The sequence below is a fragment of the Sus scrofa genome, chromosome 8, assembly GCF_000003025.6.
Source record: "Sus scrofa isolate TJ Tabasco breed Duroc chromosome 8, Sscrofa11.1, whole genome shotgun sequence".
Lineage (NCBI taxonomy): Eukaryota > Metazoa > Chordata > Mammalia > Artiodactyla > Suidae > Sus > Sus scrofa.
The window spans coordinates 67,657,601-67,682,099 of NC_010450.4; the positions used below are offsets into that span (position 1 = coordinate 67,657,601).

At 39.5% G+C, this 24,499-nt stretch overlaps 1 protein-coding gene across 4 annotated transcripts in view; it reads left to right on the plus strand.

Moving 5' to 3' along the window:
* Positions 1 to 24,499, plus strand: part of MOB1B (MOB kinase activator 1B) — a 54,374-nt gene that overhangs the window by 9,739 nt on the left and 20,136 nt on the right. The window contains exons 2-4 of one of the 4 annotated variants that reach the window (XM_021100593.1): positions 2,187 to 2,315; positions 16,729 to 16,895; positions 23,156 to 23,249. In XM_021100593.1, the coding sequence (XP_020956252.1) occupies positions 16,841 to 16,895; positions 23,156 to 23,249 (149 nt within the window). In that variant the 5' untranslated portion in view covers positions 2,187 to 2,315; positions 16,729 to 16,840. Of the gene's footprint in view, positions 1 to 2,186; positions 2,316 to 10,606; positions 11,934 to 16,728; positions 16,896 to 23,155; positions 23,250 to 24,499 lie in introns of those variants that run through there. The other 3 variants (XM_021100594.1, XM_021100592.1, XM_003129073.4) reach the window with 3 other exon arrangements.

Genomic DNA, 24,499 nt, shown 5'->3' on the forward strand with positions numbered 1-24,499 from the left:
GCTCTTTGTTTAAAAACTCCCTGCTGGTTATAGGTTTTACTCACATATGCCTGGTTTCATTCTCCCCACTTTCTGCTGAATGTTCAGCTGGTTCTCTTATTTTCAATCCTTAAAAATTACATGTTTGAGTCCATGAACAACAAACAGATTTGTCAAAACTGAAGCCTCCAGACCAGAGCACAGTGTGGTTTGGAGGACTGATGCTTGTGTCTGTACCCCATGGTTAAGGACTCCCCAAGCTGTCTTCTCTGCCAGATGTTCATTCTTTTAATCAGTCCTTTGTTAACCTTCTCAATTTTTAATTTGGGAAATGGCAAGTTATCAAGGACTGAAATAAATTTATTTTTTCTTCAGTTATAGTTAGAGCTGAACTATACCAAAAAGTATATATATATATATATATTTTTTTTTTTCTTTTTGTCTTTTTCTAGGGATGCACCGGTGGCATATGGAGGTTCTCAGATGAGGGGTCCAATCGGAACTGCAGCTGCTGGCCTATGCTGGAGCCACAGCAATGCCATATCCACAGCTCATGGCAACGGTGGATCCTTAACCCACTGAGCAAGGCCAGGGATCAAACCCGAAACCTTATGGTTCCTAGTCAGATTCATTAACCACCACTGAGCCACTGCGGGAACTTCCCCCAAAAGTGTATTCTAGGTGGCTAGAGTTTTGGGAACCAAAATGTTCCTCAGTTGTGCTGCATTAATTTTAGCTTTTGCTCAAGTGGTAACATATTTATAAGGTGTTGGGACTATGTTGTTTAGTGATAACTATAGGTTCTAGAGATATCTTTACTTTTTTTTTTTGGTCATTCAATATTTAGAAAAGGAAAGTACCACTGTCATTTTATTTAGCACTGTTGGGAAGAAAGGCTACTCTTGACCCTGTGGTGACAGAAGGTCATCCCCAGGACCTAGGAGACCAATATCTATGCATAACTATAACTCTTGAGAAGTCTACTTTATAATTTATTCATTTATTTTCTTTTTTTTGGCTGCTCTGCAGCATATGGAGTTCCTGGGCCAGGAAACAGATCTGAGCTGCAGTTGCAACCTACACCACAGTCGTGGCAATGCCAGATCCTGAAGCACCAGGGATCGAACCTGCAACCTGGTGCTGCAGAGATACTGTTGAACCCATTGTGCCACAGCAGGAACTCCAAGAAGTCTACTTTAGACTCTTAAAGTGTGGAGTTTTGGCATCACCTGGGAGTATCTTAGAAATGCAAGCTTTCAGGCTCTAATCCTTGAATTCGAATACATTTTTCATAAGGTCCTTAGGTGAAAAGCACCTTCAAGTTGGAGAAGCCTTAGGCAATAGTTAGTAGAGTGGATGCCTGTGTATGATATAAAATAAAGTGAGGAAAAATCCTTGGGATTCAACATAATACTACTTCTGTCCTGGAGAGACTCTGAGGCCCTGATGAAGATTCTTTGCTTGACGAGATTTTCTTAAACCTTCTCCTAGGCCCATCTGTGCTCTTAATTGTAGAGTGTAGTTTTAGCAGGAACGCTCTAGTAAGTTTAACTAGAATCCCCTGCTACCCTCAGTATCTGATCAGCTTCCTCCTCCACCACCATGCCCAGGTGATTATAATCAGTCTCGGCCTGTCTTTAGCAAGAATCTTGTTAGGTCAGTTTAACCAGAGTCCCTTTTACCCTGGTAATTTCCTCTTAGTAATTTTCTGTCCACTCACCCCTGGACCTTGCTCCTTGGTTATAAATTCCCACTTGCCCACGCTGTATTTGGAGCTGAACCCAGTCTCTGTCCCCTGCTGAGAAGTACCACTGCAGTGGTCCCTATGCCTATCTCACTCCTGAATAAAGTCTGTCTTACCATCTTTAACAAATCTCAGTGAACATATATATATTTTCCTTAGTAGGCCTCAAGTTTAGATTCTCTGGTCGTCTTTGCACATTGTAATTATTTATTACTATTTAAGGTCTTTCCCCCCTTCCTGGACTGTGTTGTAACATTTGTTCACTGTTGTATTTCCCAGCATGTTAGTACATTGCTTGGAGAATATGTCCTCAATATATAAATATTTTTGATTGACTGAAGGTTGTCATGGAAAGAACAGCCTTTGAGTAAGGAGACCTGGGTTTCAGAGTTTTTGGTCTGTCACTAGCCACACGACCTTGGGCACATCACTTAGTTTCTTCTCTATTTACTCTCTTTACCAGGGAAAGAAATTCCTATTCCATTGGGTAGATGTGAAAATTGAATGAGAGAATGTAAACGGAGGTTTTCAACAACCGGAGAGCCCTGTACAAACACTATGATTATCCTTGCTCGTGAAATTCCCAAGTCCAGTATGTAAACTTTTTCTGCATCCAAATTTTGTTTAACTATTTTAACAAATGCATGGTATTGCTGCATAATGACAGTACATATTTATTGTAATCTTCTGTGTATAAGCAAAATGTTAGGTGCTGGTGGTAGGAGGAGAGAGGTGAGGGTTCAGAAATAAATAGGATGTAGTTTCTGTCCTCAAGAGTCTTTAAATTGGAGACCAGCATGTTATATGGATGTACTTTTCAACAGTTTTGAATTCATTAGTTTTAAGTCCACTGGTTAATGAAGGTTAAAGATTATTGATATCCCATTGAGTATACACATTTCTTTGGGTATATGTGTGAAGTAGTTGCATTTGGTATTTATAAAAGTGATAAGATGTGTCTAGTATGTTCATGTATGCACAACAGCAGGAGTTTTGCAGATATGTGCTACTGTATTTTTAGGCAGAGGCTATTTCTTTTTGGATGGATTTGGGGGCCTGCCCTGCTTGATTTTGGCACTGCTGTCTCTCTTACTACACTTCAGCATTGTGGTTTTGAATAGGGAAAGGAGGTGGCCAGAATCTCTTGGCCCACTTTCTTCCTCCAGTTCCCTTGGGCTTCTCAGGGAGCAACTGGATGGGCGGGAGGTGGCTGGCAAAGACCCAAGGCACAGAGAACCCCCCTAACAGTGGTGTTTGCTTACCACTCCAGCCTCATCTGCTCCCTCCTCTCTTCTTTCCCCTCACAGCAGCCTTTAGCTATTTTATTAGTATTTCTTACAATGCCTTTCTCCCCCTCTGCCTGCCTTTGTAAATGCTATTCTGCTGTTCTGGCTAGACTGCCCTTCTCCATTCCACCCCCGTTTCTTTAGTTTAGAAGCCACCTCTTTTTTCCTGACCTGTGCCACTTCCCAATTTGTTAGCTACCATTTCACTGTCCTCTCTAGTCTTAATGTAGCCCATATCAAAAAGATACTGTATTGTCAGTTTTCAGGCCTTTCTTCCTTAGCAGAGAATGCGACCTCTTTGAAGATGCAACAGTTTTAAAAACTATTTTTAAATCTCTACCATCTAGCATATGCCTATAATATATTACATACTTGGAAACAAAAATTTTATATGATATGACTTATTAGAGATCCCGTCGTAGCACAGCGGAAACGAATCCGACTAGGAGCCATGAGGACACAGGTTTGATCCCTGGCCTCGATCAGTGGGTTAAGGATCTGGCGTTGCCACGAGCTGTGGTGTAGGTTGCAGACATAGCTAGAATCTGGCATTGCTGTGGCTGTGGTGTAGATCGGTGGCTACAGTTCCGATTGGACCCCCTAGCCTGGGAACCTCCATATGCCACAGGTGCAGCCCTATAAAGAAAAAAAAAAAATTAAAAGAAAAAAAGATTAGTCTCATTAGAATTTGTTTATATAACTACGTGTAGCCTTGGGGAATCACAAGATCCCAGAGTCTCAGCAGGTTCACTGAGCCAGGCCAGGGATTGAACCCGCCTCCTCACAGAGTCAACATTGTGTCCTTAACCTCCTGAGCTACAACTGGAACTCCCCACTGAGCATTTTTTTCATTTCTTTTTTTTTTTTTTTTTTGCTATTTCTTGGGCCGCTCCCACGGCATATGGAAGTTCCCAGGCTAGGGGTCCAATCGGAGCTGTAGCCACTGGCCTACGCCAGAGCCAGAGCAACGCGGGATCCGAGCTGCGTCTGCAACCTACACCGCAGCTCACGGCAACGCCGGATCGTTAACCCACTGAGCAAGGCAGGGACCGAACCCGCAACCTCATGGTTCCTAGTCGGATTCGTTAACCACTGCGCCACGACGGGAACTCCCCCACTGACATTTTTAAGTGTCATTTCCTGTATTGTGTATGGTCCTGCAGAACTGTGATATCATGTCCAGGCTGATTTCATAGCTAGTAAGTTACAGAGACAAGATCAGAAGCTGGATCTTTACTCCAGATTCTTTGCCTTTATGCCAGAGATCATAATAGGCACTGCAGATACAAAAATGAAGAGGAGGAGTTCCTGTCGTGGCGCAGTGGTTAACGAATCCGATTAGGAACCATGAGGTTTCGGGTTCAGTCCCTTGCCTTGCTCAGTGGGTTAACGATCCGGTGTTGCTGTGAGCTGTGGTGTAGGTTGCAGACTCGGCTCGGATCCCGCGTTGCTGTGGCTCTGGCGTAGGCTGGCAGCTACAGCTCCGATTGGACCCCTAGCCTGGGAACCTCCATATGTAGCGGGAGCGGCCCAAGAAATGGCAAAAAGACAAAAAAAAAAAAAAAAAAAAAAAAAAATGAAGAGGACACAGCCTCTCATTTTAAAGAGCTATCTTGAACGAGAACAAGCACAAATATGTTAAGTGTTATACAGGTACTTTAAGCTACAATGAGACACAAGAGAGAATGGAGAATTTTTAATGGAAGGTTAGGAAAAGTTTTTTTTTAATTAAAAAAAATTTTTTTTAATCTTTTTGCCTTTTCTAGGGCCACTCCCTCGGCATATGGAGGTTCCCAGGCTAGGGGTCTAATCGGAGCTGTAGCCACCGGCCTACGCCACGGTCACAGCAACGCCAGATCCGAGCCAGGTCTGCGACCTACACCACAGCTCATGGCAACACCAGATCTTTAACCCACTAAGCAAGGCCAGGGACCGAACCTGTAACCTCATGGTTCCTAGTCAGATTCATTAACCACTGAGCCATGACGAGAACTCCTAGGAAAAGTTTTTATAAAAGAAGTGGTGTTTAAGCTCCCTAGGTGTTTCTTGGTAGAAATACCAGTATATTTGGAATTACTGCAAAGTCAATTGCAGATTGATGCTCATTCTGAGCTCTGCACATGCAAATTTTTGGTTTCTAACAGTCCAGCACAGTAAATAAGATTCAGAAAATGCAGTTACTGCTGTTGCATGGAAATCACCTAGACATTCGACTGTAGGCACTTCCTAAAATCTCCTATGTACTGACTAGAATAATGAATTTAATGTTGGGCAAAGGAAACAGAAACCTATATACAACTCAGAAGCTCAGAGGGTGACCAGAGATGAATGATTAAACTTTTGTGCCTTCATCTATAGCTGAGATGATACTTCATGTTACTTCACAGATGTAGAAACTAATTGGCCTTTTCTTGTAAAGTGCTTTATTATTTTCTAAGGATTAGATTATAACATTTTATGGAGTATTACATAAATAGTGAATTGATCAACCCTTGACCTGTTCTTTTATGTAGTCATGGAGTTGCACTTTATAAAATTGAAGTGCTACGCGTATGCTGTAAATTGGGAAGTTACCCACTTGGTTTAATGTGCTAGTGCAGTGGTCTCTAATATGTATTAAAGAACAAGATGTTAACATGGGGAAGAAAAGTTTCCATGATTGAAGTTGTTTAGGAAATCTAAACTACAAACAATTTTCTTTATTACAGGATTTCTTATAACTTATAAAATACTCATTTTAATAATTTACCAGTGGATCTTTTGCACTGTGCTAAGCAGTGAGGATGCCAAGAGTATTGGTTACCTTCAGTCTGATCCTTCCTCAGAGCCTGAGCCAGAGCCTGTGTATGTACAGCTGCCTACCTAACTTATCCATTTGGATGTCTGATAGATATCCCAAGTTTATGTCCAGAATCCATCTCCCCAAATGTATCTCAATACATGACCTGTTTTCTTCCTGCTTGAGGCTGAAAATCATCTAGGAGTCTTCCTTGATTCTCTCTTCTTTACCACTCTGTACAAATCCTTAAATCCAAAGTGAGCCCTACTGAATCTACCTGCAAATGAGGGAATCTGGCCTCATCTTTCCATCCCCATCAGTCTAAGCCATTGTTCTCTCTTCTTTGTAGTAAATTCCCAACTGGCTTCTTTATTTCCACTTTTGCCTCTCCCATGGCAACCAGAATGACCTTTTATAGAACATTAAATGATGTCATGTTTTACTTCTGTTTTTTTAAAAAGAACTCCAATGGCTGCCCATTTACACTTAAAATGATAATCTAAATTCCATGCTCTGGCCTCTAAAATCTTAGCTAGTGTGGTCCTACAGGCCTTTCTGATTTCTTATACCATTGTTAGCATTATTCCTGATGTCCTAAAATACCTTTTTACTACTTTTCCTGAGAAAGTCACTTTTGTGCTGTTTTATCCTATAAGTTTTTTTTGTCTTTTTGCCATTTCTTGGGCTGCTCCCATGGCATATGGAGGTTCCCAGGCTAGGGGTCTAATCGGAGCTGTAGCCACCGGCCTACACCAGAGCCACAGCAACGTGGGATCCGAGCCTCGTCTGCATCCTACACCACAGCTCATGGCAACGCTGGATCCTTAACCCACTGAGCAAGGCCAGGGATCGAACCCGCAACCTCATGGTTCCTAGTCGGATTCGTTAACCACTGTGCCACGACGGGAACTCCTATCCTATAAGTTTTGAATGTTCTTCCCTCTTCCCCAGATTGTCATATGGCCAGTTCCTTCTTCTCAGCTTTCTGGGTCTTGGGAAGGCCTTCTGTAAACACCTAATCTAATATAGTGCCTTGTCATATCACATTATTTGTCACATCATTCTGTTATTTTCACCATAGCACTTGCCACTGCCCAGCAGTGTTTTGTTGGTTTCGTGTTTTGTTCCCCCTCTCCCCACCATTAGAGTAGGGATCTTGTCTCTTATTTGGTGCTGTGTCCCAGGGCGGTGCTTAGAACAGCTAATTAGAATATAGTAGGTGGTCAGAATATGCTAGTCAGATGAAAGAATGCAAGAGTGAATAAATGGATGAAAGAAACTGACTTATTGAGGTGGGGAGGGACTTTATTGGGAAGTACTTATTTAATTTTTTTGGCCATGCCTGCCACATGTGGAAGTTCCTGAGCAAGGATGAAACCTGCACCACAGCAGCAACCCAACGCCAGATCCTTAACCCGCTGTGCTACAAGAGAACTCCACCTTATTTTTTTAATAGTAAAGATTTTTCTTTAAACATTTAAAAAATTGAACTGTAATTCACATACTATGAAATTCATCCTTGAAGGTGTGCAATTCAGTGGATTTGGTATAATATTCATAAAGGTGTGCAACCATCACAGGCTCTGATTCCAGGACATTTTCATCACCCCTAAGAGAAACTTTGTATCATTAGTAGTCTCCTTCAATTTCTCCTGGCAACCACTAGTGTACTTTCTCTTTCAGTGGATTTTTCTGTTCTGGACAGTTCATGTAAATGGAATCATATGGAGTTCCTGCTGTGGTGCAACAGGATCGGCAGTGTCTTGGGAGCTCTGGGATGCAGGTTTGATCTCCGACCCTGCACAGTGGGTTAAGGATCTGGCATTGCCGCAGCTGCGGTTTTAGTTGCAACTATGGCTCAGATCTGATCCTTGGCCCATGAATTTTGTATGCATCGGGGCAGCCTAAAAAACGAAAAATAAAACAAAACAATAAATGAAATCATGAAATATGTGACACTACATATTTTGTTTCTGAGTTTTTTCACTTAGCATAATAATATCGTAGAGATTTACCCATGTTAAAGTACTTCTTTATGGCCAAATGATATTCCATTGTATGGATATACCAAATTTTATTTATCAACACATCAATTGATGGACTTCTGAGCTGCTTCCACTTTTTGTCTCATGACTAATGGTTGTGTGAACGTGAAAGACCAAGTTTTTGTGGACCTATGTGTCTGTTTTCTTGGGCGTATACCTAGTCATCTCTCTTCTCTTCCTCCAAACCCCAAGCGAGCACTGATTATCTTACTGCCTCTATAGCTTCTCCTGAGGCCTTGTACTTGAAATCACACACTGTGTAGCTTTGTCAGTCTGCCTTCTTTCACTTAGCAATATTCACATAAGGTGTCTTCATTTTTTTTTTTTTCTCTCTTTTTCTTTTGTCTTTCTGGCTTTTATAGGGCCGCTCCTGCGGCATATAGAGGTTCCCAGGCTAGGGGTTGAATCGGAGCTGTCGCCACCGGCCTACACCACAGCCATAGCAATGCGGGATCTGAGCCGAGTCTGCAACCTACACCACAGCTCACGGCAACGCTGGATCCTTAACCCACTGAGCAAGGCCAGGGATGGAACCCGCAACCTCATGGTTCCTAGTCGGATTTATTAACCATTGCACCATAACGGGAATTCCCTCGTGTTTTTTGTTTTATATTTTTTTGACTCCATAGTTCATTTCTTTTAAATCCCTGGACATAATATTCCATTTTATGGCTATATTACAGTTTGTCAGTTCACCTATTGAAGGGCATCTGGGTTGCTTCCACCTTTGGCACTTGTGATTGAAGTTTCTGTAAACATTCAGAGGCAGGCTTTTGGGTGGACATAGATTTTTCAGCTCAATTGGTTATATACCTGAGACTGGAATTGATGGATTGTATGGAAAGATTCTGTTGAATGTTGTAGCAAATTACCAGACTGTCTTCCACAGTGTCTGTGCCATTTTGCATCCCTGCCAGCAATGAATATTGCTCTGCATTCTCACCAGCTTTTGGTATTGTTGGTTTTTTGGATTGTGGTCCCTTTCATAGGTGGGTAGTGGTATCTCTTTGTTTAAATTGGTAATTTCCTGATGACAGATGATGTTGAGCATCTTTTCATATGTGTATTTGCCATCTGTATATCTTCTGTGGTGGGATTTGTCCATATCTTTTGCCCATTTCTTTGTTGGGTTGTTTTCTTATTGTTGAATTTTAAGAACCTTTTATATATTTTATAATAAGTCCTTTATCAGATATATGATTTGTGAATATTTTCTCCCAGTCTGTGGCTTACAGTGTCTTTCACAGAGCAGAATTTTTAATCTTAATAAATTGCTTATAGAGGAACCTCCTCCCCTGAAAGTGCTGAGCTTTATTTAGCCTAATGTTAAATACTTGCTGCCACTTGCCTGCTTCTCAGAAGAAGGCCTGCAGAGGAGGGCACTGGATTCACCTGCTCAAAGACTGAATCAAGGTCTTGTATGATTCCTAAAGAGTCTCAGGGTCCTTTCCCTCTCCTGCAGTCCAGATGCTGAGCCTGTAGCACAGTGGGAACCACTCTTACCTTCACTGAGTCTTCCAGTGGGCATGTTCTAGGCTAGGTTTTTTAAGACCTTCTCTGTCACTATATCTCATCAGTTTTTTTTTTCTTTTTTAGGGCCCTACTTGCAGCATGTGGAGGTTCCCAGGCTAGGGGTTGAATCAGAGCTTCGGCTGCTGGCCTGCGCCACAGCCACACCAGATCGGAGCCTTATCTGCAACCTACATCACAGCTCACGGCAACGCCAGATCCTTAACCCACTGAACAAGGCCAGGATCAAACCCCTTGTGGTTGCTAGTCTGATTCATTCCCGCTGCACCACAATGGGAACTCCCTCATCAATTTTTTTAATCTTATCAGATTTTTTCAATTTCTGATCTGCTTTTGGCCTTCTTTCTTGCTTTCCAGCAACATTAAGAGGTGTTTTTTGTTTGTTTGTTTGTTTGTTTTTTGGTCTTTTTGCCTTTACTAGGGCCACTTCCCTCCGCATATGAAGGTTCCCAGGCTAGGGGTCTAATCGGAGCTGTAGCCGCTGGTCTACACCAGAGCCATAGCAGTGCAGATCCAAGCCATGTCTGTGACCTACACCACTGCTCACGGCAACACCAGATCCTCAACCCACTGAGCAAGGCCAGGGATGGAACCCGCAACCTCATGGTTCCTAGTCGGATTCATTAACCACTGTGCCATGACAGGAACTCCCTTTTTTTTTTTTTTTTTTTTTCTTTTTAACTCTCCTGACATTAACAGTAACAGCAATAGAATCACCAATAATAATAGTGATTTTAGAAAGATGTAAGGCAGAAGTGTAAATAGAGATATGTTTGTTCTGAATCAAGATTACTTTTTGTTACTCATAACTTTTAGCCTTTAGCTTTATTATTTATATAATACATTCTACTTGATTTTGACAATTTCTAACTTTTGCTGGTGCATATATGCCTTTCGGAAAGTATGAGTGTGTTTGGCAACCTTTTGGGGGAAATTGTATTTTTCCTTAATGCAGTACTAACTATTCATATAAATTAGAAGAGATGTGAGGAGAGGAAATGGAATTAGTAGTTTGAAGATTGTTTTTAAAAATGTGCCTGCTGGAGTTCCCATTGTGGCTCAGTGGATTAAGAACCCGACTAGTATCCATGAGGATGTGGGTTCCATCCCTGGCCTTGATCACTGGGTTAGGATTCAGCTTTGCCACGAGCTGTGGTGTGGGTCACAGACAAGTCTCAGATCCTGTGTTCTGTGGCTGTGGTGTCGGCTGGCAGCTATAGCTCCAATTGGACCGGTAGCCTGGGAACTTCCATATGCTGTGAGTGTGGCCCTAAAAAGCAAAAAAAAAAAAAAAAAAATAGCCTGCTAATAACACTCTCAGTATAAATGAGGCTTGTTTCATAAGTGACTTGATTAAACTGTGGTGATGTAGGAAGAAAATTGTTAGAAATAATTGAATAGAACCAAAAGGTAGGCATATATAGTGTTGGGTAATGGATGAAAGAATGGGCTTTAAATATTTAAATCCTAGATTTAAATTCCAGCTCCTTACTTTACCGGTTTTTGTAAGCATGAGCAAATTATTTAAATACTTTAAGTCTTAGTTTTGTTACCCATAAAATAAAGTAATAGCATGTACATCATAGAGTTATGAGGGTTAAATGAAATATTACATGTAAAATATTTACAAATATAAGGCCTGCAGTAAATATTAGTTAGTACTAATCATCATCATTACTGTCCACTGTAGGAGTTCTCAGCCTGAAGTTGACTGGAACAATCAGTTAATGAGTATTTATCAAGTACCTGATCTCTAGTATTGGACTTAGACCTATAAAAGGAGCTACTGCTGGGAATGACAGGGTGGTACCTAGAGGTAGAACAGAGAGAACTAATACTTGTGGAGTTCTCACCACAGGGTTCAGCAGCAGGGCAGGTATTATTCCCATTTATAGATGAGGAAGCTGAGGCTTGGTGATGTTAAGTAGCTTGTTCAAGATCATGGACTGTTGTTGAGTCCTGCTTCTGCTATTTAATTAGCTGGGTAGTCCAAGTAAGTCACTTAATTTTGAACTATGGAGTTATTGACAAAGAGAAATTTATGTTAATTTGCTTCTAATTTTGAATGTATTTACATGTTCTTCAGTGTCAGAAATATACAGATATATATATTCTTCTAATCTTTACTAGTGCTCCTGTTTTGAGATCTTTATAAAGCCCCCCTAATTCCTTCAGCCTTCAGATTTTCCAGTCCACCTTAGAAATTATCAGAAATTTTGTTGATAGTAGGATTGAACAATAAAGGGTTAAAATTAAAGCTCATGGTGTGTGTGGCTGTGTTGAAATGGTAAGAAGTGGTTTATGGGAATAAATATAGGGTCACAATGGGGACTAATTATTCTTTAGGGTCTCAAAGAGGAATTAAATGATGCTTTTGAAAGTTACAAAAGTTGGATCAAATTGGATGACTAAGGGATGTGTGTTCAGAGTTTTCCCTAAAAACTCAGTTATTTACTTGTCAAACCATCCTGTCTTTCTCTAGAAATTGATTGGCCTTCAAATATGAGTAAGAGGATTGGGATAAACAAACCTGTATCCTGGATGTTTATTTGGAAAGAAAAGACCTCAGGGTAATGCTGTGAATTGTCAATCACATTTATGTTCTAATCAGAAAGCTTTGAATTCTCATATAGTTACAATGCCCTGTTGGGAGCTATACAAGGGAAACTGGCAAATGAATCCCTGTCCTCTGAGAGCAAAAAAGTATATAGCTACTCTCATACCTTCTTATGGGATTTCAAAAGGGTACAGCTTATTTTGGCGGGAAATCAGAACTTATGTACAAAAAAAATGTATATGCCGTTTGGCACAGCGATTTTGTAATAGTTTTATTTTTCATAATATGAGGATACTTAACGGAAGCATTGTTTGAAGAAAATGATTACCAATAGGTGACTGGTTAAAAATACTATGGAGTTCCCATTGTGGCTCAAGTGGATTAAGAACCCAAATAGTATCCATGAGGATGCAGGTTCTATCCCTTGCCTCGCTCAGTGGGTTAAGGATCTGGCATTGCTCTGAGCTGTGGCGTAGGTCACAAATGTGGCTTGGATCTGGCATTGCTGTGACTATGGTTAGGCCAGCAGCTGCAGCTCCAATTCTACCCCTAGCCTGGGAACTTCCATGTGCCACAGGTATGGCCCTAAAAAGCAAAAACAAACAAACAAAAAATTATGTATCTCTATAAGGAATTACTACTTAATCTTTAAAAAGAATAAAGTAAGGTCTACTTTTATGTTAATATACAACAATCTCCTAGATATGTTATGTGAAAAACATTGTTTAGTATAACATGATATCCAACAATTGTGTAAAAATAAACAAAAACAGGCACAAGCATTCTTTTTTTTTGCTTTTTAGGGCCACACCTGCTGCATATGGACGTTCCCAGGCTAGGGGTCGAATTGTAGCCAGCCTACGCCACAGCCACAGCAGGCACAAGCTTGTATAGACAGTCTCTGGATACATAAGATATTTCTTCTGAGATTCTTCTGATACACAGATTTCTTCTGAGGAGGGTGGGGTAGGAAGGCTACATACTTTCTGTTACTGAAAATATCTTTGAATTTTGGCATCACATATCTTAACTTGTCTTGAGATATATGCATTTTGCCATGTACATTATTACTATAAGAGCTTGCACTCATTCATGAGGACCTTTGTGAACATGCTTTTATATTTGTGCTTTTGAACTTGAGGACTCTTGTCAGTTGTTCTTTTGACTTGAGAATGAAGAGCAATATTGACCATCTCTTCCAGAGTAGGGTGCATCCTGGTTGAAGTTTCAAGTTTCAGGTGAAAGTTGAAGAAAAAGCTGAATATAGTTTTAAAAAATAGTATTTAAAAAAATCAGAATTTTTTTTTTTTTTGGTCTTTTTAGGGTCACACCTGCGGCATATGGAGGTTCCCAGGCTAGGGGACGAATCGGAGCTATAGCCGCTGGCCTACACAACAGCCACAGCAACACCAGATCCCAGCCACATCTGCAACCTACACCACAGCACACGGCAATCCCGGATCCTTAACCCACTGAATGAGGCCAGGGATCAGACCGGCATCTTTAATGGATCTTAGTCAGATTTGTTTCTATTGAGCCACAATGGAAACTCCAAAAAAATCAGAATATTGAAATGGTTATTTATTCAGGTGGAAGGGTCAGAGAGAAGGGAAATTTGATGGAGGCCTTGAAAGCATTTTGGAAGTACGAATGTACATGGAAATGAGGAACTGAAAAAGGAGTCGCTTAGGGAACTAAAACAATTTTATAAACATTATCTCATCTCTAGATTATACCCTTTTGTAAAAAGTTATTTTTTAGACTTTCAAAAAACAAAATAAAGAAATTGAAGCCCAGATGATAATGTGAGTTTTCTAAGTAACATAAGAAGAAAATAGCAAAATGAGGACTAGGATCCTGTTTTCATGATTTCCTGTCCAGCCCCATGATTATTCTGAGATCATCTGAACCTTCATATGGGAATAGCACCAAAACCCAAAACGAAACATTAGAAAAAATTCTACTTGGAACTTAGTGTGTAAAAGCATTTGTTTCCAAAGTAAGGCTATATTTTTCCCCATCAGTCTTAGGTAGGAGGTGAGAGGGAGAATAGGGGTTGAATCCAGCTTTGGACATTGCACTACCTTTTCTTTTCTTTTTTTATTATGGGTCATTCTGGTTCAGGAAAAGAAAGGATACTGACATTTACACAGCATTTTACTTTTTTTTTTTGGTCTTTTTAGGGCTGCACCCGCAGCACATGGAGGTTCCCAGGCTAGGTGTCTAATTGGAGCTGTAGCTGCCCGCCTCTGCCTCAGCCACAGCAACACCAGATCTGAGCTGCGTCTGTGACCTACACCACAGTTCACGGCAATGCCGGATCCTTAACCCACTGAATGAGACCAAGGATTGAACCTGCGTCCTCATGAATGCTAGTCACATTCGTTTCCGCTGAGCCACAACGGGAACTCCAAATTTTACAGTTTTAGACGCTTTTTTCACATTCATTATTTTTTCATTTTCCAGCTCTATGAGAAAGGTAGTGGTGATATTTTGTTATTGTTATTAGGTTTTCACTGTTAAAGGAAAAACAGGCTCAGGAAAGTTGGGTAATTTGCCTGAGATACCATAGCTGATGTGTCAAAACTGGCCTTCACAAAATCAAACTCAGATGTGTTTTTTGATTTCTACCCAAGTATAAGGTCTTTGAAGTAGATTTATTTAGCTTGGTGGAAGACCAGTTCTGTGTGGGTCATCAATCAAGAAAACATTTAGGAGCCTAAAACTTCAGGGCAGAGTGGTTCCTTCCGTAAGTAGAGGGCTTGCTGGGGGCAGGGGAGGCTCTGAGTGGCCTGAGTGCAGACACAGCGGAGATGCTTGTTCTCTGCCAGCCCTTTCTGGAGCAGCTGTCATGTCTGCAGTTGCCAGAGGGGTCTGGGCAGCGGGCTTGTTAAAGGGGGTCTACTTAACATGCACCTGATGGATGTTAGGAGAGCTGTTTTTGTAATTAGTCACCCATATATATATATATATATATATATATGTATATATTAGTAAAATGCCTTTTTATAAAAACATTGGTGGTTTATTTCTCACATGAAACTTTTTTTTTTTTTTTTAATTAGGGCCGAACTCATGGCATATGGAGGTTCCCAGGCTAGCGGTGAATTGGAGCTATAGCTGCCGGCCTATGCCTCAGCCACAGCAATGCAGGATCCAGGCCACATCTGTGACCTACACCACAGCTCACGGCAACGCCAAATCCTTAACCCACTGAGGGAGGCCAGGGATCGAATCTACAACTTCATGGTTATTAGTCGGATTTGTTTCTGCTGCACCACAATGGGAACTCCATCGCACATGAAACTTTGATAAAGAGGACACGAAATAAGGATCTTGAAATAAGCCTCAACTCGGTAGGCATAATGATCTTTCCTGTGTTTTTATATTTTAGAGATGCTGGGAGAGAATTTGGTGTTCATACATCATCTGATTAAACTGAAGGAGAGTTTTCACACTCCACTGTGGGTCCAGAGCCTGACTGTCTAATATTTGACTTTGGGGCTTATTCTGAGTGCACTGGAAAGCCACTGAATGGTTTTAAGCAGAGCAGTAACATCATCTGATTAGTGTTTGTGAAGAGATTTCTTGACTCTTGAGTAGAGATATCTGGCAGGGAGAGGAGCCAGTGTTAGAGCTGAGAAGCATCATTTTATACTAAATAATCACCCGAGTAGAGGCTTACATTTAAATGAAAATGCCATATCTTAGAGTGAAAAATACCTATCATTTGAATTGTATATTTGGGTGGACTAGTAGATTCTTAGTTTATCTGAGGATGCTCAATAATTTTTTAGTACTGATTATAAAATGCAGCCAGGGTTGGGAACTTCCGCCTTATCTTGGGGAAAAAGAGAGATCTTGGGAGTAAGCTTGGGAGAAGTGAAAAGCTTTGGAGAACCTGAAAAGTATATGACTCTTGTTTCTTCTCTTTGGAATCTTATTTTCAAATTCATATGTTCAAATGTCTGAATGTTATGGTCGTATGAATTTAGTAACATTAAATTTTATGTAATTCCATTTACCCAGACTCTTCTAATTCATTCTTTCCCTATCTTCCTTTTTATAAAAAGAGAAGGGGAGTATTGAGAATGGATGAATGTAATATAATTTGATAAGAATTTGCCAGTGTTTACAGAAGAATCCATCTCTCAAAAATTCTTAAAACCATTTCTAAGACTAGTTTCATTTGACCCATTTGAAAATATATTTGTATGTGTCTATATAGACACACATTTAGGAATTTGAACAACTCTGTTACTGTTAGCTACTTAGCTGCATTATCTGGAATTTTGGATTAAGATTGCTGCTACTTCCTATAATTGGATAGAAGAACATGTATTTTTCTTTCTTGCTGTAGGATTTTGTGCTTCATTGATGAGAATTATATCTTTATGCTATTTATACAAAGGAAACAAATTATTTGTATTAGGATGAGAGACTTACAGTAAGGGGTGAGAAGGAACACAATGACTAAAAATTATTACAGAAGCACTTTTTTGTTTCTATAGATTACAACGTATAATCCTGAATTGCTAATTTATTGTTTGATTAGTTGGATTAGTCATAGCTTAAAGTTCTTTTTCTTGTTGGGAATGACAGTAGGGAATGTAGAGAAGGTTCGAAGGCATTTGGGGTAACCAAACACAATGATACTGCCAGGATTTAATGTAGCTGGTACAATTTAGGGCTCTTTGTGCAGGTTTAGGATCACGTTTCTGTTACTCTATCCAGTAATATAGGGTAGCAGACTTTGTTGAATGTCATGCCTTCAACACTGAGGTGCCTTTTTTCTATTCTATTCATAGTGGTAGTCGCTCCTCTAAAACGTTTAAACCAAAGAAGAACATTCCAGAGGGTTCTCACCAGTATGAGCTCTTAAAGCATGCAGAGGCTACCCTTGGCAGCGGAAACCTGCGGATGGCTGTCATGCTTCCTGAGGGGGAAGATCTAAATGAATGGGTTGCAGTGAACAGTAAGTAGCCTTCTGTTTCTCAGTAGACTCTCGATTTTAAATTAGGTTAGTAGCCTCATTGTAGGTGAGTATTGGGGAGCTATGTATTCTAGAATTTAGCTAGTAACCTAATATGAGAATATAGTGATAACTCAATCCACTTTAACCTTTATAGTAATTTATTTCTGAATATGGAGTTAGTGAAATTCTTATCTCCTGTTCAATACAAAGCATAGATATAACCATCTTCATTGGAAAAAAATGGTAATAGCAGCAATTAATATTTATGAAACACTGTTTAGCACTCTGCTGTTCTTTCTACCTGGATTATTTGTATTTGTTTATTTAATTTTTTATTGAAGTTTAGTTGATTTACAATATTCATGTATATAACATAGTGATTCAGTTTTTTATAGATTATCCTCCATTTAAAGTTATTATAAAATAATGGGTATATTTCCTGTGCTGTACAATATCTCTTTGTAGCTTATTTATTTTATACATGGTTTGTACCTCTTAATCCCCATCCCTATTTTGCCCCTCTCCCAACTGGAAGAGTTTGTTTGTTCTCTATATCTTTGAGTCTGTTTCTGTTTTGTTATATTCGTTCATTTGTTTTATTTTTTCGATTCTGTGTATAACTGATATTATGCAGTATTTGTCTTCCTGTGTCTGACTTACCTTTTACCAAGCAGAATGCCCTCCAGGTCCATTCATCCATTGTTGTTGCAATGGCAATATTTCATTTTTTGTTATGGCTGAATGATATTCCAGTGTGTGTGTGTGTGTGTGTGTGTGTACATACCATATCTTCTTTATCCTTCATCTGTTTATGGACACTTAGGTTGCTTCTGTATCTTGGCTCTTCCATATGCTACTGTGAACATTGAGGTGCATGTATCTTTTCAAATTAGTGCTTTCGATTTTCTTCCATGTGGATTATTTTATTTCATCTTTACAACTTAATGATGTAGGTACTGTTAGCATTTGACTTTGAAGTATTGGATTATAATTTTTTTCTTATTTATAGTAATCTTCCCAAGTGATACTTGAGGAAGGGAATAGGTTGAGGCTAGACAGATATTTTTGTCCACTGACAGTGATTAAGTAAACATTTTGGGTACTTAAAAGAGTGAAGGGATTTGTTGATAAGATTGGCATCTTAATGGCCTTTTGGCTTCAGTTTACTTGCCAGATGAAGATAAATGGTAGAAGATGAGAAATTTTACAAAATCAACAACTAGTCTTACAGCCAGACATCAGAGCCTGGTTTTGAACGTTCTGCTGCTAGAAAGAGTGTTAGCTTAAAGAAGATAGACAGTTCTAGGTTTTGGAAAGAGCCAGATGGATGACTTATAATTAATTTATGTGGCACAGAATCTTGAGGCCCTATCTTTGTAGAAAAAACCCAGCAGTTATTAAGTGCCTGCTTTACAGTAGATACTTTTTTTTTTTTTTTTAAGCGCTCTGCAATAAACCCAGCTTTAAAGGGAGGAAGCTGAGATGCAGGGATGTTAAGTAACTGAACCATTAAGTGTAGGAGTTGGGGTTCAAAGCCATAGGCTATCTTCTACTCACGTGGTGGGTAAGGCAAGATTTACTAAGTTGCAGAGTCATTGCTTAGTAAGTCTTGACTCATGGAGAAGTAAGAGGGCAGAGGAAAATTTATAGGATCAAATTTAGTGTAATGCTTATTACTGCTCTACTTTCATCTGTAATTAACTTTGACTCCTTTAAATCAATTTTTAAAATTCTTTGCTCTAGAAAGTCTGAATTAAAAAAATAAAGTGCAGCTTATGGGTAGTTAATGGAATGAAAGAAGGTATTAAATAAGGTATTAAATAAGAAGGTATTAAATAGGAAGGAACAGAAACTTAGCTGGAAGTAACCATATGTGGTGTTTGTTCTTAAATATGTGGATAAATATATTCATTCTGCCTGAGAAACTTAAAAAGATATATTTTCCCTAGGGAGCATAGGCAATAGGGTGTGAGACTCTGGCTGGATAGACATCAGTGATCTGCAGTACTTCTTGTATGTTTCTTGAGTTAATTTGTACGAAGTTCTTATTGACTTTTTGCTTTATAGTAACAGAAAGCTACATTGAGGGGAAGCGTTTGCTTCCACAATTTATAATTCCCTTTGTAAAAACAAAACCTTAAGTGATATTTTCCCTATTACCCTGTAAACTCAATGAGGATATGGGATTGAGTCAGTTTTGTTACTTATCCTTAGAGGCTAGCATGGTTTCTCACACATCTAAAGGTTGTACCATACACTGTTTGGGAATAGGTACAAGTATTCTTTGTTTGGGGCCTAGTTATGTGAAGCATGCTTATGCTATACTCTAGGATATGATTTAATTTTTTTTTTTTTTTCTTTTTATGGCCACACCTGCAGCAGAGGGAAGTTCCCAGGCTACGGGTCAAATCAGCTGCAGCTGGGGCCTAATGCCACAGCCACAGCATCACTGGATCTGAGCTGCATCAGTGGCCTACACTGAAGCTTGTGGCGATGCCAGATCCTTAACCCACTGAGCAAGGGCAGGGGTTGGACCTGCATCCTCACAGACACTATGTCGGGTTCTCAACCCACTGAGCCACAATGGGAACTCCATGAATCTTTTTTATAAAGGGCCAGATAGTAAACATTTTAGGCTTTGCTGGCCATAGGGATTTTATTGTGTCTTTTCACCTCTGCTGCTATAGCACGGAAGTTGCCATAGACAATATTTTCCCAAATAAATCTTTCTATTCCAATAAAACTATTTACAAGAAAAAGATAAGAAAGAGAGATAAAAACAAAATCAAAACAAACAAACAAAGAGATAAAAACAAAACAAAAAACAAAAAAAACTATTTATAAGAACAGGTGGGAGTTCCTGTTGTGGCACAGTGGTTAACAAATCTGACTAGGAACCATGAAGTTGCGGGTTCGATCCCTGGCCTTGCTCAATGGGTTAAGGATTCGGTGTTGCCGTGAACTGTGGTGTAGGTTGCAGACGCGGCTCAGATCTGGTGTTGCTGTGGCTGTGGTGTAGGCCGGCAGCCACAGCTCCGATTAGATCCCCTAGCCTGGGAACCTCCATATGCCACAGGTGCGGCCCTGTAAAGACAAAAGACAAAAGACAAAAAAAAAAAAAAAAAAAAAGACAGGTGATGCACCAGATTTGGCCTATGGTCATAGTTGGCTAAACCCTGATCTGGGGTGGGTGGGACTGAGATTATAGTATATGAATGTACAATTATTTTTCTAGTAGAGGAGAAAAATAGACTAAGAAAAATAATCCTGAAGAACGTAAGAAAGAAAATAAAGAGAATCATGTAATAGGTAGAATAAATAGATAGCAAATAGTAAGATAGTAAATCGAAGTCCAAGTATTAGTTATTGTATTAAATAACTTTTATTGAACAAAATGCTTCAATAAAAAAGACAATGATTGTGGAATTCCCGTTGTGGCATAGTGGAAATGAATCTGACTAGTGTCCATGAGGATGCAGGTTCGACCCCTGGCCTTGCTAAGTGGGTCGGGGATCTGCGTACTGTGGCTGTGGTGTAGGCCGGCAGCTGTAGCTCTGAGTAGACCCCTAACCTGGAAACTTCCATATGCCACAGATGTAGCCCTAAAACAGCAAAAAAAAAGGGGGGGGGAATGATTGTGTCAGGATGGTTATAAACAAAACAAATCTAAATTTTTAGAGACATTTTATTTTATTTTATTTTTTTGGCCGCACCCACAGCATATGGAAGTTCCTGGGCCAGGGATTGAACCCAAGCTGCATCTGTGACCTATACCACAGCTGCAGCAACACCGGAGCCCCAACCCACTTCACTGAGCTGGGGTTGAACTGGCAATGCCACAGAGACAAGCTGGATCATTAACCCACTGAGCCATGACGGGAACTTCTTATTTCTAAGAGACACATTAAGCTGCTCTGTTGTCTATGGCAGCTTCTGTGCTATAGCAGCAGAGGTGAATAGGCACAATAAAATCCCTATGGCCAGCAAAGCCTAAAATGTTTACTGTCTACTACCTATGCTTTAAATAGATGTGAACACTAATTTAAAGAAAGATGATATGTCATGTTAATATAAGAGAGTAGACATCAAGGCAGAAAAACATTAATAAAGAAGGAGATTTTATTGTTTGTAATTTTTATTATTTTTTTTCCTTTTTAAGGTTGCACCTTTGGCATATGAAAGTTCCTGGGCTAGGGGTCGAATTGGAGCTGCAACTGCTGGCCTATGCCACAGCCACAACAGTGCCAGATCTGAGCCACATCTGTGACCTACGCCGATCCCTAACCCATCTTCCTTACAGACAAGATTGGGTCCTTAACCTGATGAGCCACAATAAGAACTCTAAGAAGGAGATTTTAAAATGAAAAATGGCTCAGTTCACAGAGAATATGTAAAGTTCTGAATATGTCTTTAATAATACATATTACATCAGAAATATAGTAAAATCAATTGCCTAAATGAAAATAAGAAATAGAAAGTCCATTGTGTGGGAGATTTAATTAGTCCTCTCTCAACAATGTATAAAAAGTGTAGAGGAAAAAAATCAATAAGGAATTTGAAAAATTAAAGCAGCTCGATTAACAGACTTCACCTGAGGGATGTATGACCTAAGCACCTCAGATTATAAAATACACACTTTCAGAAACTGAAAGGATTGCAATTATTTAATGTAGTTCTTTGACAGTAGTGAAATTCAGCCAGAAAACAGCAAAAAATGAGGAAATCTGTCTGTATATGTTTAAAAATAGTAAATCTCAATGGAAATTGGAAAATATTTTGAACTAAAAAAAGATAATAAAAATATTATATGTGAAAACTTGTGGGATGTGGCTAATGCTGTTAGAGGGAAATTAAGAGCCTTACTTATGTATATTAGAAAAATAAAAAGTATTAAAAATGATCAACATCACTTTCCAGAGTTGAGAAAAACAACAGCAAATTAAGTACAAAATTTAAAAAAGTATCAGTAATGATAAGAGTAGAAGTTAATAAAATAGAAAACAAATGTAATAAAGAAAATTAACAAAAAATAAAATAAAAAATGATAGATCTTTGGGAACTCTAATAAAATTAACAACCCTTGGTAAGACTGATCAAGAGAAAGTGAGAGAAAAGACAGCCAGTATCAGGAATGACAAAGTAATTATCACTACAGATTTTATACAGCATTAAAAGTCATAAGAGAAGTTCCCTTGTGGCTCTGGTTACATGGGTTCGATCCCTGGCCCAGGAACTTCTGCATGTTTCAGGTGCTGCCAAAAAAAAAAGTTGTAAGAGAATATTATGAAAAAGTTCCAAGTTTATGCTGGTAAAATCGAAAAAGCACATATATATACAAGCCACTGCGGAGACAATGCTAGATCCTTAACCACTGCAACATGGTGGGAAATGTTTGGCAACATCTTCTCATAGGCTTTTTGACCATCTGGAAACTTCTTTTTTTTGGCTTTTTAGGGCTGCACCCGTGACATACAGAAGTTCCCAGGCTAGGGGTCGAATTGGAACTGTAGCTGATAGCCTATGCCACAGTAATTGCAGATCTGAGCCATGTCTGTGACGAACATCCTTAACCCACTGAGCCAGGTCAGGGATTGAACCCTCATCTTCATGGATACTAGTCGGATTTGTTACTGCTGAGCCACAATGGAAACACCCTGGAAACTTCTTTTGTGAAGTGCCAGCTTAAAACCATCTAACATGTTTTACTCTGTTGTCTTTTTCTTAGTGATCTGTAAGAGTTCCTTATATTGATTGTATGTGTTGCAGATAATTTCTCCCACTCTCTATTTGCCTTTTTATTCTCTTAAGAGAGTCACTTAATAAACAGAAGCTCCTAAATTCAGTGAGCCGAAAATTATTTGTTTGTATACTTTCCCCTGTTCTTTGTAGTGGAAAAAACACTGATAGATCTAACATTCTACTGGAATAAAATATTCTGTTGGAGTAAAATTAAAATTAAAATTTTTAGGAGTTCCCATCATGGTGCAGCAGAAACAAATCTGACTAGGAACCTTGAGGTTGTGGGTTCAATCCCTGGCCTCGATCAGTGGTTAAGGATCCGGCATTGCTGTGAGATGTGGCTTAGGTTGCAGGCGCAGCTTGGATCCTGTGTTGCTGTGGCTGTGGTGTAGGACGACAGTTGTAGCTCCGAATGGACCCCTAGCCTGGGAACCTCCATATGCCATGGGTGTGGCCCTAAAACAAATAAAAATAAAAAATAAAATTTAACTGTTTACTTATAACTGTTATTTGCTTTGCAGCTGTGGATTTCTTCAATCAGATCAACATGCTTTATGGAACAATCACAGATTTTTGCACAGAAGAAAGTTGTCCAGTGATGTCAGCTGGCCCAAAGTAAGACATGGTTCATGATCAATTCTCTTTTTTGATTTATCTTATAGTTCTTAGATAAGAAGAAAATTTCTGACCTTATAATTTCTGTACTTAGCATTTTCTTCAGTGATAGACTAAAGACTAATATGGTAAGATCAGATTCCTTAGCCTGAGCTTTATGGTGCTCCCTATTGTATTGTCCTGCATCCTGCCTTTCTTCTGTATGCTTATGCTTCTAGTCTCTCCAAACTAGATTATTGGAAATGCCTCTATTTCTTTTTTTTTTTTGGCTGTGCCCTTGGCATGCACAAGTTTCCGGGCCAAGGATCAAACCTGAGCCATGGCAGTAACAATACTGCATCCTTAACCTCTAGGCCACCAGGAAATTCCTTTGTTTTTTCAAAATTGAAATATGGTTGATATACAATATTAAGTTCAGGTATGTCTCATAATGAATTGACACTTCCATACATTATGACATGATTATCATAAGTCTAGTTACCATCTGTACCCAGAGTTATTACAGTGTTATTGATCATACTCCTTATGTTGAATGTTATATCCCTATGCCTTGTTTATTTTACAGCTGGAGGTTTATACATTGAATCCCTTCACCTGTTTTGTTCCATTCCCACCCTGCTTCCCTCTGGCCTTTTGTTCACTGTATCCATAAGTTTGTTTTCATTGGTTTTTTTTGTTGTTGTTGTTGCTTGTTTTTTCTTTGTTTTTTTGGGCCACACCTGCAGAATGCAGAAATTCCTGGGTCAGGGATTGAACCTGCACCATAGCAGTGACCCAAGCCACAGCAGTGATATTGCCAGATCCTTAACCTACTGAGCTGCCAGGGAACTCCCCATTGTTTATTTTTTAGAGTTCACATATAAATGAGATCATATGGTATTTTTATTATTCTTCCTGTTTTTTTTTTTTTTTTTTTTTTGTCTTTTCTAGGGCCACACCTGTGCATATAGAGGTTTCCAGGCTAGGGGTCTAATCAGAGCTGAGGCTGCCAGCCTATGCCAGAGCCATAGCAACGCTAGATCTGAGCTGCATCTGTGACCTACATCACAGCTCTTGGCAATGCCGGATCCTTAACCCACTGAGCGAGGACAGGGATCAAACCCAAAACCTCATGCTTCCTGGTAGGATTCGTTAACCACTGAGCCACGACAGGAACTCCTATGCTGCTTGTTTTGATTACTATAGCTTTTTTATTTCATTTTTTTTGCTTTTTAGAGCCACACCTGCAGCATGTGGAGGTTCCTAGGCTA